Source organism: Ochlerotatus camptorhynchus, unplaced genomic scaffold (genome assembly GCF_037179485.1).
Source record: "Ochlerotatus camptorhynchus isolate MF236.1 unplaced genomic scaffold, CSIRO-AGI_Acam_v1.1 ptg000290l, whole genome shotgun sequence".
Classification (NCBI taxonomy): Eukaryota; Metazoa; Arthropoda; class Insecta; order Diptera; family Culicidae; genus Ochlerotatus; species Ochlerotatus camptorhynchus.
Window position 1 is genome coordinate 3585741 of NW_027040779.1, and position 17468 is coordinate 3603208.

The 17468-nt window shown below is 41.0% G+C and overlaps 1 protein-coding gene across 4 annotated transcripts; it reads left to right on the plus strand.

The window, feature by feature from the left end:
- The first annotated feature begins 2 nt into the window (after positions 1 to 2).
- Positions 3 to 8507, plus strand: NSD (Nuclear receptor binding SET domain protein). Of its 4 annotated transcripts, none has more exons than XR_010518185.1 (7): positions 3 to 302; positions 680 to 906; positions 966 to 3065; positions 3151 to 4151; positions 4213 to 4692; positions 7305 to 7805; positions 7880 to 8507. XR_010518185.1 is itself a non-coding variant. In XM_065228378.1 (6 exons), exons 1-6 carry the CDS (start codon positions 274 to 276, stop codon positions 7725 to 7727), a joined length of 4260 nt encoding a protein of 1419 aa, XP_065084450.1. In that variant the 5' UTR covers positions 3 to 273; the 3' UTR covers positions 7728 to 8507. The 4 variants fall into 4 exon arrangements, 2 of the variants coding, with proteins under 2 accessions (XP_065084450.1, XP_065084451.1); XR_010518184.1 differs by having other exon boundaries at positions 7305 to 7801; XM_065228378.1 differs by having other exon boundaries at positions 7305 to 8507.
- The last annotated feature ends 8961 nt before the right edge of the window (positions 8508 to 17468 follow it).

Below are 17468 nucleotides of genomic sequence, written 5' to 3' on the forward strand. Positions count from 1 at the left end.
CAACAGCCATTGTTGTCTGTTTGCTACGTACGCGAAAGTACCGCTTTGGACTTCCGAAATTTTCTATCGCAATTTGGAAGATCAAGTATTGAGAGTGTTGAGAGTGTAATTTTGCACGGAAATTGTGAAATAACCCGCTAGAAAATGTGTGAAAGTAAAAAGTGTTGACGTTCCCAGTAATTTTATCGGTGCCTCAACCGAGCTCGTGTAAACATTTTGGTGGGAAAAGTGTTGACTTTTTGGCGACTGAATAAAAGCTATAAACCGCGGAAGATGGGCAGAAAACGGGTGAAAAAAAGCACGTAAGTTATTCCTTTTTATTGCTGAAAATGTGAAGTTATGGAGCAGCATAGTGTTTTGGTTTAGCTTGAATTCCTATTTTTGGCCGACGAACTCTAATCGGAATTCGGGTCAGCAGCGTTTGTCTTGTGCTTGTGAGCCGCTGCTGTGTGCCTGAACAGGGTGACCAGTTTTGGCGGTATTCTGTAGACGCACAAGCTGACATTCGAGAGGTGGTGTTTGTTGCTGTCTCGCTACATTCACGCATCCTTGCTCGAAAAAATCGCGAGTGTTCAAGCAACGACCAAACATGGGATAAACAATTTAAATTTAATTTAGATTTAATCTCAGTAGCTTGCCATATTTTATTGACAGTTTTCTCTCTGACCGTTTTGTGCAGCAAAAGGCTTTCTCTGACGAAGAAGTCCAGCTCCGGAGTAGTGACCAAAGTAGCCAAAATGAAACGCGAGGCGGCTACCGGTGAGAGCATTGACATTGAAGAGATGCTCGAATCTAGCGTTATTTTCACTAACGACGGAAGCATCCGAACGCGAAATGGACTCAAGAACGGGGAGCAGATCCAGAGAACGCCTAAACGAAGCCGTACTAAAGCCAGTAATGTGCCAGGTTTGTTGTTTCATCAGCATGAAGTAGCTTCCGTACGTTAAACATATTATTATTTGCAGCATCCGAATCGACTAGTGGAAAGGTCACTGGTGAAAGACCTATCTTGACTCGTTTGTTGCGAGTTAGGAGTAGGGATAGTCCAAAGAAGCCAATTGAAGCCAGCTGCTCCGTAGCCGTAGCGAATAACGCTAAGCTACAAATGATGATTGTTTTGAATAAAATTGAGGATCCTGTGCAGGAAATTGCCGTACGTAACGAAATTCCGCTTGAAAGTGAACTGAACTGCGATCTCAAGCCTGCAGATGTAATTCCTGTATCGAAACCGGAGAACAGTAGCGAGGTGGGACAGTTTCAACCGCTGCTTTCTTCCACTGCTGTCGAAGAGCGCTTGAAATCGCCACAGCGAGCGAGATATCTGCTAAAGCAACTAGAGAGCTCTCTTAGTCCTAAGTATATGGAGTTGACTAAAACTACCGTTGGACATGCGATGAGCCGGTACGGTAGGGTACAGAAGCAGAAGGAAAATAGCGATTATATTCCGCTGGATCTGGCTAGATTCATTACCAAATCTCCTGCCAAAGCTAGAACGATCAAGAAAGATTCGGAAACCGTGCCTCCAATCGAGCCTATTGTACCTTCCCCGATAGGTGAATCGGATCAAGCATCTTTTGAAACTTCTCAACTTGATGTGATTAATAGTAGTAGTTTAACAGAAACACCTATTGTATCCCCGGCACAATTGAGTACCATTGAAATCCCATCCCAGCTACAGAAAGATTCCGAACCAGAATGCTGTAATAGTGACAAATCCGATATAATTCCAATCATTAATCCAAATGCATCTCTCCTGGGGATTGATGAAATCCAGATTGTCGATTTGGATGCCAGCTTCGGTGAAAATGCAGTCGTAGAAGCCCCGAATGAAATCAAAATCAAAGAGGAACTCGCAAAATCCCCTGAAAAATCATCCGAAGTGGATAGTGCCGAAGGATCATCTCTTGGCTCCACTTTGTCTACCGAGTACCGAACGGGACAACTACTCTGGGGTGCATTCAATAACAAGTCAGTGCATTGGCCGTGCATCGTTATTCCCGATCCGGAGGACGGCCTCATGAAAAAACTGGCCAACGCCAAGAAATGGTACCTGGTACACGTGAATTTCTTTGCCGATAATGGTCGTCGAGCTTGGATCCCCGAGTCCTTGACACTTCCTTTCAGTACGCTTGAAGAATACAAAGCCCTCGTGGACAGCCAATTCAAAATACTACGCTTAAAAGTAAATCAGTATCAACGTCAACGCCCAATGTGGATCGAAGCAATTCGGCAAGCAGAGGAAACGCAGAAGCAACCAATTGATGCCAGAAAAAAACGTTTTCAGGAATTGCTGGAGGTAGATGGTGCAAAATCGAAGCAACTACTTCGAAAACGAGCCAAGAGCCTTTCGACTGGATATCACAGCAACAGCTTTGACGCGTCTTCCGAATTTGGACGAAAGCGACGCCGATCTCCAACACCGGAAAGTCCAGCCTACGAAGCACTGCCGACCACATCGAGAAGTTCCGAAATCCTTTCCAAACGTATAAAGCTCGAGTCGGACGATCGTGATCTTTTCCGCAGCACCATTTCTCGCTACTTCCAGTCGATGACCGAGGGAAGTGATTTTCTTGAGACAGCCAGTGGGACCAGCAGCGAGAGTGACGATATTTCCGAAATGGTGGAATTCGATAAGGAGATTTACAATAACTTTCTGACCATGAGCCGGCTGTATGTGTTCGAAGGACAAACTGAGACCGAGGTCGACCGCAAGCTTCAAAAGTACGTACAGAAGATATGCGCCTTACGCATGCATTCCATAGCAAATGGGGCGAGAATTTCGAACCGCTTGCGCTCGCAGGCGCTACGGAAACTAGGCCGGGAACTCGGGATTGACAAAGCGAAGAAAGAGCCTAACTCACAGGCACCGGTCGAAGCGGCGGCGTCGTCGATGGCGGCGGTTAAGCCAAAGAAAAGAGTGCAAAAATCCTTGGATGACCTGTTCATGTTCGATCTGGAGAAGAACTATCTGATGAAGGGCGTTGCAAGGGGATCCGTGTGTACGGTTTGCTCCAAACCGAACGATCTGGTTAAGTGCTCCAAGTGCTGCAATCACTACCATGCAGGTGAGTTTCGGGTGTTGTCTTTCTCTGCCTCAGACCATATCAATTTAACCGCAAAACTAACGCTCACTTTCCTCATTTTCCACAGGTTGCTCGACCGATCCATCGGCGGAAGCCTCCTCCACCGAAAGCAAGGCTTTCATTTGCTTGGATTGCACTCAGCAGAAAGCTCCCGTATGCTTCGTCTGTCACGACCAGGAAGATTCGGTCAAGGAAGACCAAAAATATCGCTGCACCGTGGGTGGTTGTGGCAAGCACTACCACGTCCCCTGCCTAAGGTTGTTTCCGCAGCACAAGTTCACCGGAACGTCGCAGTCCAGTACCCTGTTCTGCCCGTACCACACCTGTCATACGTGCGTATCGGACGATCCGCGAACGAATGCCACATCCACCAAGGGGCAGCTGGTCCGTTGTATCAAATGTCCTTCTTCGTATCATACGGAGGCTAAATGCATACCAGCTGGTTCGCAAATCCTCTCCTGGGCAGCCATGATCTGCCCAAAACACAACCTGGAACAAAGCTCGCTGAACGTGAACTGGTGTTTCTTGTGCTGCAAGGGAGGCAGTTTGATATGCTGTGAAACGTGTCCCACTGCTTTCCACTTGGATTGCCTCAAATTCACTCCCCCGGAAGGAAAGTACATTTGTGAAGAATGTGAATCCGGCAGGATGCCTTTGTACAACGAAATAGTGTGGGCCAAGTACAGCCACTTTCGATTCTGGCCCGCCATGACGGTTCCCCCGCCTATGGTTCCAGAGAATCTAAAGCAATTGCCACATGAAAAATGGGATATTTGTGTTCGATTCTTCGGCACGCACGATCACGTTTGGATCAACAGGCGAAGAATCTACCTGTATCAGGAAGGTGATTCTGACATCTCAGAAAAGAAACGAGGGAACATGGCCAAGCGGTACAACTCAGCACTGCAAGATGCAAAGTTGGTACACGAAATGCTGCAGGCAAGGAAAGCAGCGGAACAGCTAACGGAAGTAGGTGAAGGATCATTTAAGCCACCTATGTACGTAAAAATCAAAAGCAATCGATACGTTGCACCGCTGAAGGCGCCTTCACAAGGAAAGGAAGAAGTGGTAACCGTTATCCCGATTCTAATCTTTTCTGTCGAAATTTACACAGCATTCATCTTTTCAGGAGGACAACGCATGCGAGTGCAAACCGACGGACGATGACCCTTGTGGGCCTGATTCGAACTGCATCAATCGTGCCCTGCTGGTGGAATGCAATCCGAAGGTTTGCCCGGCGAAGGACCGCTGCCAGAATCAGTGTTTCGAGAAGAAACAGTATCCGGCCTTAGTAGCCAAACGGATATCCCAGAAAGGTTGGGGCCTGGTGACCATGGAGGACATCCGGCAGGGTCAGTTTGTGATTGAATACGTCGGTGAGGTGATCAACAATGAAGAACTAGCGCGGAGGTTGCAACACAAAGTGGAGCAGAAGGATGAAAACTATTACTTTTTGACGGTGGACTCTGAGCTGACCATCGATGCCGGACCTAAGGGAAACCTGGCCAGATTTATCAATCACTCGTGCGAGCCCAATTGTGAAACAATGCTCTGGAAGGTGGGAGGTGCACAGGCGGTGGGGCTATTCGCCATCAAGGACCTCAAAGCGGTAAGTGACCAATGGGTGCTTCATTTACGGGTGAAATTATAAAAATTATGAGTTTTCAACAGAAAATGCACTAAAAGGGGATTTTACAATCATAAATTTAATTGCATTAGAAACAAAGATTGCTAAACCTTCAATTAAAAATTAGATAAATACGTGCAAACTTGCTCGGGTTTTCTCCATTTGTTTACATTTTGCTATTTTCGCCCTAATCTTAAGTTGCTCCGAAGATACGTCAATTTGAAAAAAAACATCCAAAATGGCCGATTGTTTGTAAAAATGTGAACGATTGCCGCCCATTGCATACAAATCAAGCTGAACATTGCATTAGGTCCTAAGTAACATTGAAAGATTCTCTAGGGTTCTGCATTTTCGAAACAAAGGTTATTTGTTAGATGATTATTTCTGGAACAAGGATAACGTGTAGATGCCGAATATCGATATCAGATACCACTTTGGAATCCAATATGGCGGCCATCAGGGTTCAGAGAGTGTCAAATTATAATATGGGTATTTTCGGAATGGGGACAACGTGTGAAAGCCGAAAATCGATATCAGATGCCATTTTGGAATCCGATATGGCGGCCATCGGTTTTCACAAAAAGTGTCAAATACCCTAAGATCTGAGTATTTTCGGAACGAGAACGACGCGTAGATGCTGAAAATCGATATTCGATGCTATTTGTAGGCTATTTGGCACTTCTTATGAAATCGGAAGCCACCACTTTGAATTTCAAGATGGCGTCGGACATCTATTTCTGGCTTCTAGATGTCACCCTGATGCTAAACAAACGGTTTGTATGGGTATTTGATAGAATTTAAAACTTTTTCTCTAACCGAAAGCCGCCATCATGGATTTCAAAATGGCGCCGGATATTGATTTCCAATCTCCAGACCTCATCCCGATTCCAAAAATACCCATATTGATGGGACGGCATCAACATTACGATTTTCGCTTTTGACGATTGTCGCTTGACGATTTTCGATTGAAAGTGGCTTTGTGGGGCCCTGTTCTCTTTGTCGATTTTCTCTTTGTATCCCAATGGCCATGTTAAGACATTCCCAGGTGTTTTCAGCACACAGATCGATAAAAGAAGCTTTTATCTAGCTTCTAATACGAAAAACAACAAGAAACGGTTAGGTGCTCAAGTTATTAACGAAAGAGAAAGTCGACGAAGACAATCGATCAGTGTTATTTAGGACCTAATGCAATGTCGAGCTTGAATTATGCAAATCGGAGAAGGTCAAGTTTTTCCGATTTGTCATTTAAATAGTGTGGTACTGCTCAACATCAACAGACTCAATGTAGCCCCAATGATGGATAACTTAAAATTGAAAGTGAAGGTCACAAATTAAAAAAAAAAAAAACAATTAAATACTGATACCCTCAATCAATGCTTTCTGGAGGCGAACCAGCCTCAGGTTGAAAGCCTCCCAAATAAAGATAAATCAATCAATCAATCAATCAGTGCTGCAAAATATCAATACCTGCAAAATGCTGAATTTTACTAGTCACCTGATTTAGTATCAGTTCACACAGTTAGAATATCAATATCATTCGTTCAATGTCAGTGGGCAAATGACAATGACATCGTAAAGGGTCCACTGATATTCCAAGTTCTTCTGCAATTTTTGTCTTATGTTTGCTAACTTATCAAGTACCGATGTTTAGAAAATATCAATAATATTAAAACAATGCAGCGATTATACAAAACAGTTGATTTATTGAGATAAAAGTAAGATTTACAACTTTTCCCTACTTATATTTATATGGATAGTAATGTCAAAGCCGTACCGCCTGAAAATATGCTAACTACGATTATAAGTGTCGGAAGTGAAATTCAATGCTAGATCATTATCTTAAATTGAGGGGGTTAGAAGGAAAGGGTTTTTTTTTTCCTTGATTTGTTTTACGTCGATCTTGTTTTCCGTGCTGAGCACCAATGCTACCGACGCCAGGGAGGCAGCTCCCACACCTGGACCCTACCTATCGACCCATCAACACATGAACCGGGGACCAACGGCTTTACTTCCCGAAGGAAGGCGTGATCAGAGATGTTATGCCTCAGAACATCCCGACGGCGCCGACTGGGATTGAACCCAGGCCTGCTGGTGTAGCATTGATGCTCAACACGTAAAACAAGAAAACAAATCAAGAAAAAAAAGTGACTTTGATCGATTCTCTTCATCGACTTTCTCTTTTGATAGCCACAGCTTTATAAACAGATTTTGCGCTATTTCTGTCGCATAGTTTGATAAAGAAGGTTCTCATCTAGCATGCAGAATGGCACACGAATCAAGGTATGTGTTTGCAGCTGAATTATGAACGAAAGGAGAAAGTCGATGAAGAGAATCGATCAAAGTCACTTACACACCTTTCCTTCTAACCCCCTCAATTGACATTGTAGACAGCACACAGCACTGCACTCCATCATTCACGGTTCACATAGCCATGGTGCTGATATAGACTCATATTTTGGGGTATTGAATCGGACTAGAGGGTGGCCTATAATAAATGTATCACTTTTGTTTAAAAAAAAAATGAAACACCCTAATGACCAATCGGACCAGTCGGATATGGAATAATTTCAAAACTCTCTATTCACATTTTGCAGGGCGACGAATTAACCTTCAACTACAACTTTGAAAGCAAGGGGGATAAGAAGAAAATTTGCCTCTGTAACGCTACCAAATGTTCCGGATACATTGGGCAAAAGTATCGACCACCGGTCGAGCAAGCTATCGCTGCGATCGGCGTATCCAAAGGACGCAAGGCTGGTAAGAACAGGAAGTCTGCCAAACGGCGACGGCAGAGCAGCTACCCAGCGACGTTGTTCGGAGATAGCAAAAGGCGGAAAAGCACTGTCGATAAGACGAATAAGGTGGCTGGTAGTATCAAGAGTATTAAGAGTAATTCAGTGCAGCAAGTTGATGCGATTAAGGTGGAACCTTTGGACGATGAACCTGAGAACCGTGCCACCACGATCGCGGACCCAACGAAGGAAAGCAATGATGTAGCAATAAAAGCGAATCAGTAACTTTTCTCCGCCTCTGACGAACCGTCTCAGGACTATCCTTTCATCGCTGGCGGTGCCAACCACCGTTTCTTTACGTACGTACGAGTATTAGTACTAGAACAAGGATATATGATGCCTTTATTTTATAAACGATATATTTATTTCCCATATAGAGAAAACATCACACCGGATCGGATGATTAGATATTGGAAATTGAAATTTTTGTGGAAAACATTTGTTTTATTATGTGTACCTAGCTGTTGAATTTGTGAAGGAAACTGTTTGTTTTTTTAAGAAGTGTGGGCAAATGTTCTCGTTATGGTGTGACACAACAATATCACCGCATAGCCACAACTGGGACACTAGTTTTGCCAGTCGAGTCTAATAGATTTCTAATGCGAATCGTTAAATTCAAGTTTAATATTTTTAAAGGAAAAATCCTGTACTGCAATTCGGAACGCACTAAATAGTTAGGTACGAGAATACAATTGTTGATGGGAGAAAACATTTTTCTGGAAGGTGCTGTTATTATTCGATTAAAGCTACGGAGCGTTACCAGAAATTTGTACTGTTTTATTGAATAATAAAAATCTATTATTTCTATTTTGAAACGTAAACAAATTTTAATGATAAAACTGCAGATTCTAACCACCTCTGTGTGCACTCAGGAAACATTTACAGCACATATACAGTAGTAACTCGTTTAAATCCAGTGAAAGCAAATTAGTGGCTTAATTCTTTGTTAGGCATTTCTTTAATTGTAAGTGCCACGTGGCTGTATCAAACATGTCCGGCAGATGTGTTAAGTGTTGGTTGAGAATAAAATAATGTTTCAAACTATTGTTCCATTAATTTGCCTAATATCCGAAAAATTAAAACTGATCGAGTGGTGAGCTCTGTATTTGTCAGGATTAAGAAGTTTTTCTTCCCGTTCATACCTTCTTCTCCGACAGTGCGAACATAGATTCGGACCACTACCTAGTTGCAGTATGCATGCGCTCAAAACTCTCGACGGTGCATAACACGGGACGATAATTACGGGACGCCGGATTTGCCCAGGACTACGCGCAGCAGCTGGAAGTTGCACTACCCACGGAAGAGCAGCTTGGCGCAGCTTCTCTTGATGATGGCTGGAGGGACATCCGTTCCGCCATAGGTAGTAGTGCTGCAGCGACACTAGGTTCGCAATCCCGGACCGAAGAAATGACTGGTTTGACGGCGAATGCAAACTGTTAGTACAGGAGAAGAATGCAGCACGGGCGAGAATGTTGCAACACCGCAAGAGATTGAATGTGGAGCGATACAGACAAGCGCAGAACAGACAAAGCTCGGTTTTCCGAAGAAAGAACCGTCAGCAGGAAGACCGAGATCGCGAGGCGATGGAAAGTCTGTACCGCGGAAACGACACACGAAAATTCTACGGAGAAGCTAAATAGTTCGCGCAGAGGCTACGTGCCGCAAGCCGATATGTGCAAGGACTTCAAGGTAACCTTCTCACGAACGAGTGTGAGGTGATTGTGAGGTGGAAGCAGTACTGTCAACAATCAATACGAAACTAACGATTTTGAATTGGCTCACCACTTTAGTAGCCTATTGGTCCCAAGCAAACGATTAACGTACCCTATTCTAGTTGAAATTCTATTACTACACTATGTTTGTTTTGATTCGCTATGAAAGTTTGACAGATAACATCAGGGGTGTGTGGATTCATGCAGAACATGCAGGGGTGAGTGAAATAGCTTGGGACTGCTTGGGACCGTTGTTCTGGTACTGAGTGAGCCAAAAATAATAATGATTTTCTTCGGGACCCAGTGGTCTTAGAGTTACCTCTATGGTACTATGACGAGCACCTCAACGGTGAAGCAGCAGAAAACGAAGGTGGCACGGCAACATAACTTGGATCACGCGCAGAAGACGACAGGCTATCGGCCCCTGATCTTCAAGAAGTTGAGGAGGAGATCGGTCGGCTGAAGAACAAAAAAGCAACTGGTCTAGATCAACTACCAAGTGAGCTATTAAAATACGATGGTGAAGCACTGGCTAGAGCGCTTCACTGGGTTATTGCCAAGATTTGGGAGGAGGAGTGGATGGAAGGTGTCGTATGCCCAATCAATCTACAAAAAGGGCGACAAGTTGGATTGCTGCAACTACCGCTGAGCACCGCCTACAAATTCTATGCCGCCACCTGTCACAATTTGCAAGAGAGTTCGTGGGGCAATACCAGGCGGGATTCTTGCAGGGTGTCGACTACCTGGAAAGTCAGGGAATGTCAGGGAATTGTATTTATGATCTGGAAAGTCAGGGAATGCCAGGGAATTTTAGTTTAGGTCAGGAAAAAAACTCATAACTCATAAAAACAATCTTTGCAATTTTACTAGGGGCATCCCACTCTAAACTTTATATTTCTCGCGGTGTACTTATAAATATCTGACTGATATCTTACACTAAGGCAAAAGAATGTAAGAATTCCATAAGAACCACTTATGAATTTTAGCCACAAGAAATCGGTATGAATTTCATTGATTTGTCTTATGAAAAATAATGTCGGCAAAAAAATAATAAAATGGAGCAGACTGGAACCGAGCCATGGACGTTTAGATTACGAATCCTGTGTCTGAACCACTCATCTATCAACGCTTGAGAAAATAAAATTGCTAAAGGCATATAAGAGCTACCTCATGTTAGACGAAAATCTTTCACAATTCACGCTTATGAAATTCATATGTTTTTTTCATAAGTCGCGCCTTATGAAATTCTTAAGTCTATTTGCCTCAGTGTAGATACCTATAAATACTTAAAAATACTTAAGAAATACCTAGTACGAGTATGCTTACCTGGTTGCTAGGTGAATTTCTGCAGTTTGTTTATTCAATGTTGTCAGGAATTTTATGTGTTAGGCTGGTTTGTGTGCATTGCGAGCGTTAACGTATCAATGAATAAATCATTTAAAAGAAAAGATTTCCAATTTCAGCGAAAAAGACGATTAGTATGTAAAAGTAAGCCTTTCGCTTATGAGAATGTGTCTTTTCCTCTGAAATACGAGAAAAAAATTATTTTATCCTGAAAGTGGTGACCTATATCCCACCTCCCGTTTTCTGGAGAAAATAAAGCGTATTTTAAAATTTAATATTATGTGCTCCTTATTAAAAATCACATAATGCTATTATAATAAAAATGAACATAGAGCCCCGCATACACGATATATACGCAGATAAATGTGGATTTCTCATAAGCGTCACCATATAAAATGCTCTGCGTGCTTATATGTTATCCTCATCGTGCTTCGATGGTTATGCGAAATTATCATGCAAGGTACAATATTTGTGCATTCCCCGCATAAACGCGAACCATAAATTGACCTTACCTAAAATGGTTAAAAATTGTTTATAATCCCTGCTAAACTTTAACTGAAATGGTTATGGAACTTTACATGAACGTTTAATGATAAAGTTTTAACCTTATGTATTATGGTTTTTTGGAACTGGACCTTACAAATAATGGGTTGTTAAGAACCATTACCATTCCAAATTCTTGTTTTCTCCATACATTTTCAGAAAGAGAACTACATAAGTACGTTTTTACTTATGATTTGAGAACATTAATGGTAATGGTTATGGTAGTCAGTAAGGTCCATTAATGGTTTTGTATTATCGCTCAACTTTACGTGGAATATATCGTGAATTGGTAATCAGTAAATTACAGGCAACCAATTCGCGATATATTCCACATAAAGTTAATCGATGTTACAAAACCATTCGTGGACCTTACTGACTACCATAACCATTACCATTAAAGTTCTCAAACCATAAGTTAAAAGGTTCTAATATAGTTCTCTTTCCGAAAATGTATGGAGAAAACAAGAATTTGGAACGGTAATGGTTCTTAACAACCCATTATTTGTAAGGTCCAGTTCCAAAAAACCATAATACATAAGGTTGAAACTTTATCATTAAACGTTCATGTAAAGTTCCATAACCATTTCAGTTAAAGTTTAGCAGGGATTATAAACAATTTTTAACCATTTTAGGTAAGGTCAATTTATGGTTCGCGTTTATGCGGGTCCCTCATTAAAATTATATGATTATATTTCATAACGACGTTTTTGGGGTATCATCAACTATTCGTCGAATAGTTGTATGATTTGAGTTATCGTTCAGGTGTTTTTTTATTATGGATATGAACTAATTGTTTATTTCTTATTAGTGACACATTGATTTATAAATATTAACTGTAATAATAGGTTTATGTGCATTTAATAAAAACACAAAAATATTCAAAAATTCGTTTAAATATTTTATAGTTTCAGCACTTAAAGATCCTGTAGCATCCGGTGGTTGGATATGCGATGTGTATTTCTCAACATCGATTCCAATAATGCTCTCGTGGGCGTTCAACAGTCCTCCACCGTCCATAATTTTAAAGATGCTTCCTTTGACTAACACTCCTCGTTTTTTTATAGTTTTTTGGCACTTTACTGGAATCCGTTGAATCGAACACATCTTTGTTCTACCTGAAAATATAGTTTTAATTTTAGTTTGAACTCCTACTACGTTCAGACTATAGCTGATATCATAACAAGACGTGAAATTTTTACTGGAAATCATATGTATGACTTTTGATATCAAGCTAGCCTATATTACGTTATAGCAGCTAATGTCCGAACGTAGTATTATTATATTTTATATTATTTGCAGTACATGCTATAACAAATCTTCCTTTTACCTGTCTTAAACGAGAATCCATTTACGTGACAAATAATTGACCCTTCAAAGAAAATCCAATCTCCCATACTTATAAAGGGTGATACGGTCAAAATTTGGTCAAGGGAAAACGCGTGTAAATCGGTGAAATCGTTTATTTAAAAAATCAAATTAAATTTCTTTTTCAAGTTCAATTAGTATAAAATTCAGGAAAAATATTCAGTTAGGCTTCCGCTTTTCCAAATCCGAATTGCCGGGCCTTACGCTTGACCCCTGCCATCAGATTTTGTACAGCCACCTTGTCCACCTTCTTCGCCGCAGAAAGCCAGTTAGTCTTGAACTGCTGCTCGCCCTTAGCAGTTTTTTTGGTCTTCTTTAGGTTCCGCTTGACAATAGCCCAGTATTTCTCAATTGGGCGGAGCTCTGGCGTGTTGGGAGGGTTCTTGTCCTTGGGAACCACCTGCACGTTGTTGGCGGCGTACCACTCCATGGCCTTTTTACCGTAATGGCAAGATGCCAAATCCGGCCAAAACAGTACGGAACAACCGTGTTTCTTCAGGAAAGGCAGCAGACGTTTATTTAAATTTCTTGGTTGACAGTCCCGTAAGCTATGAAAATGCTGCTTTTCAAGCCACAGGTACAGATGGCTTGCCAAACCCAGTGTTGGAAAAATCATTTTCAAAAAAAGTTCTATCACAGCTCATTGCAGAGATAAATCCCAAAGGAACTTCTCACAAAAAGTTCGCGAACGAGAGATGATAAAAAGTTCATGAAAGCGTAGAGCGAGAGAAATTTTCATTTCGTATCGCGAAAGATCTTTCGTCTCTCCATCTCACATCATTTCACACGTACTCGTGATTCGAACCAACCAAATATCCCCTCAGCTTTGTTCTTTTTTTTCCAGCGAGTAAAGGTAGGCGATGATCACGCGAGAGTGTCTGTTTGTTTTCTTCTCGTTCTCCGATATTTTTCGCATCCTTCACATTAAATACCATTTCCAGAGAACTTTGAGATTTGGGCGTAATTGCTTTTGTAAACAAACACGTCATTCAGCGATTTCTCACGAATCAAAGCACAATCTAGCGAACTATACTATACCAAATGAATCATTCCTCTGCCTGCCTGTGTTGTTAGTTTTTTAGATTGAACTTTAATTCACGAGAAATCGGCGAATTAAGTGTGTGTTTACAAAAGAAATTACGCCCTAATCTCAAAGTTTTCCGGATTTATTTATAGTTTTAGTTCTCAATGCAACCAGCTAATAGTAGATACTTGTAACTATTCACCAACAGTCTAATCTTTGCTGACCAAATCATCATTTGTGGCTGTACTCTTCGACAAGAAGAACTATGCTATTAGTGCGAAGTACAGTTAGACCACTGAGATTGGCGCTTAGAAATGTTTAGTGTTAGCTAGCAAGCATTCTGTTGATTAGTCTTACTGCATTGAGAACATGCTTATTAGGGTGGTTCAAAATATCGGCTTTTCTTCACTAATTTCAATCGATTTTTAATCAGGTCCAGATAATTCTCCCAAAATTTGAGCTTATTGGGTTGTGATCTCATTCTTAAATGGCCATTTAAAATTTATAAGTGATTATTTTGTTCACCTCGTCTTTAAATTTCGCTATAATGATCTACCAATAAATTAGCCTCATAGGAAATTTTCTCAGCTACATTTTTTTCTAAAGACCACTTTTTAATTGAACGTTGAGGAAATTAGTTATTAATTGATTTCTAATCTGCTAACTTTCTGATTTGATCACTCGACTGCATTAGGTAGAGGACAGCAATGTAACCCAGTAGCTCGCCCGGTAGCTTGAATTTCCACACAACCTTGAATGAAAATATTAAATTTGCTGGTCACTGGTGCCATAAAGCTACTGTACCTTTTTTCATGGATCTCAAACTACAAAAAAAAAAATCTATTAAACATCGATTCTAAAAAATAGTTTATTTGATAATTTTTATTCAGCAGGTGTATTCACTTGGGAATCTATCACTTCGCAAGTTGAAAGTATTTTGAGATTGTCTGTTAATTTCAAGTCTTGCAATACTTGTGGATGGAAAATTTAGATCGTTCTCAATCTGTCACTATATCAAAAGCTCAAGGTACATGGTACTGATTAATTTTGTGTTCATTTCCAGCCAACTGGTAATATTTTTTTTCTGCCTATATTTTTACAGTTTTAATGGACATTGAATAACCTGTTTAAATTTTTTATCATCCTAAATTGCACACTAAAAAGATGTTTTTGTCAGATCCTTGGTCAGCAAATAAAGCGTTTTGAAGTTCAGCAGTGCAGCAGTCCCGCATACCTTATGGTTTTACATAGGAAGGGTCTAGACCCTTTCTAGTTTTACATTGTTTTACATGATTCCCAGTCATGGGAGAGGACAGTAATAGCCCAGTGCTGTAAATTTTCATATCATTCGATTGAAGATGAACCACTACAACCATTCAATCAATTCTGTGTAAACGAATTCTCACATGACCATAATTTGAAGAGCCCCTTTCTCATTCGAAGCTCATTGTCACTGTCAATTGAGTCACTCAGTATCATTTGATATACGACAGTGGAGTATGGAAGAAATCCAGGAAAATGGTCCCGAACAGACAAGTCGACCCGATGTCGGATCAATGTAAGGCTAATTTAAGGTCGATGTCGACCCAATGTCGTGTTAATGTCGGGTCAATTTTGGGTTTATGTCGGGTCAATGTCGGGTCAACATCGGGTTGGGGTTTGATAGAAGTCAGGTTGGTGTCGGGTTGGCTTAGCTTTTTCGCCGGAATGTCGACCAGAGCTCCGTTTGTGTGTAGGTTACACTCAATCGAATGATATATGAAAATGAGGATACATTAGGCGCTCCTCCTTCCGCAACCCCTGAGGAACGGTTTTAATATAAAAATTGCTAGTCACAAAATCTTATGTGGACCGTACACGATTGCTTTTATTGACAATAATCGTATTGTCAATACATTTTATATTGACGTCAATACATCGGTATTGACAATATTTCTGTATTCACATCATCAATATTATTGTCAATACTTGTAAGTATTGACAATATTTCTTACCGTGTGGGGTTCGCTTTACACTACCCTCCCCGTTCCTCGTTAATGTCGCGTTGACACTTGTGCTGATTCATTCATTTTTTTTTGCCAGAAACCAATGCACCAATCAATCAGTTGCACAAAACTGTTCACATCATCCTGATAACGGTTACTTTAAACAACAGGCGCCAGTAGACAGCCAGGTACCAGACTTATCAGTCTTTAGAGATTGTATTGATTTACTCGGGATAGCTTTCAGTCTATAATCTTTCCCTTGTGAAATGTGCAGTGCAATTTTCAAGAACGAATGTGGTGTAAAGAGATAGAGAGAAAAAATGATCTGATATTTTTCGTATCCTCACATTGGTGATTCGAGTTAAAAAAGTTCGCGATATCTCATTCTCTCATCCCAGAAAGTTCGCTCAGGAAATATTGGAGTGTGAAACTAGTGAGGGAAAGTTCCCAAGAGAAAACGTATCGCAAGCGAAAATGATATTTTGGTGAGAATTCCATCACTGGCCAAACCAGATACTTCTTTGCTAACTTTGACAGTTTCATGTGCTTGAAAACATCTGCTACCTTTCCCCTTCCTTTTGCCGTATAAAACTCCTGTCCCGGAAGCTGCTTGTAGTCGGCTTTGACGTAGGTTTCGTCGTCCATTACCACGCAGTCAAACTTCGTCAGCATCGTCGTGTACAGCCTCCGGGATCGCGCTTTGGCCGTCGTATTTTGTTTAACATCGCGATTTGGAGTCACTACCTTCTTGTAAGTCGATAGTCCGGCTCGTTTTTTGGCTCGATGCACGGTTGTAGACGATACACCCAGCTTATTTGCGGCATCTCGGAGAGAGAGGTTAGGGTTTCGCTTGAAACTACCGGCAACTCTCTTTGTCGTCTCAGCGGCTTCCGGTTTTCGATTTCCCCCCGATCCAGACTTCCTGGCTGTCGACAAACGTTCCCCAAACACTTTAATTACATTTGTAACGGTTGATTTGGCAACTTTTAGCGATTTTGCCAACTTTGCGTGCGAGTAGCTCGGATTTTCGCGATGCGCGAGCAAAATTTTGATACGCTGCTCTTCTTGCTTGGACGGCATTTTGACAACTGAAGAGTGAATTCCAAAATCAAAACAGGAGCAACATTCTACACACACACACCTTCAAAATGAGGGGTGTTCAGGTTTTTTAAATGCAAAATTGAAAGAAATACGTCAAGTTGATATTGACCAAATTTTGACCGTATCACCCTTTATATTCTAATAAACTGTTTTGTTGATGATCGCTTGTTTGCTTGATAGATATTTCATCTAGGCGGTAAAATGTATGGTCAGGCTACCTGAATATGCCAGGATGTCCAACACCTTCTGCACCTTCGCAGGAACCTGACCAAAGTCTCGTTCAACTGCATCTCAAAACGGTGCCTGCAAATAACATAATAAATAAATGAGGAACATGAGTAGCCAATTACATTATACAAAATTATAAATTTACTAATCAATATAGTATCATAGCAATGTAAAGTGAATATATATATATTTTACTTACCGTACAGGTGACGAACTCTTCGTTAAACATTTTGCACAATACACTTCGAAATCATAACATTTGATATCGATATGAAAAATAATTGCACTAGCAACCGACGTTATAATCAAGACTTACTATGATCAAAATCACATCAAGAGAAACAGTATTTATAAATACTTAAAAATACTTAAAAATACTTAAGAGAGATTTAAAAATACTTAACGAGTATTAGAGCAAAAGTTTAGAGTGGGATGCCCCTAGAATCATCCTATCAATTTCAGGCAAAATCTAGGCGAGCACGCTAAGAGAAGTATCGTCAGTTTTAAGTAAGTATCAGCGAATCCAAATACATAAAGCAACCAACGATACAGACAAAACGGTTGCTACGACTACCATGACAAACTCGCTCTGTAACAAAGCTCGATCCGAGTGGTAGAAGGATAATGATATATTGCTTGCCTGCTTTGTTGCAATATACACGGA

Coding starts and splice junctions, on each gene's coding strand:
- NSD (XM_065228378.1), top strand. CDS start 274: ATGGGCAGAAAACGGGTGAAAAAAAGCAC. Junction 907..965: donor TAAAGCCAGTAATGTGCCAG/GTTTGTTGTTTC, acceptor TATTATTTGCAG/CATCCGAATCGACTAGTGGA. Junction 4,693..7,304: donor CCATCAAGGACCTCAAAGCG/GTAAGTGACCAA, acceptor CACATTTTGCAG/GGCGACGAATTAACCTTCAA.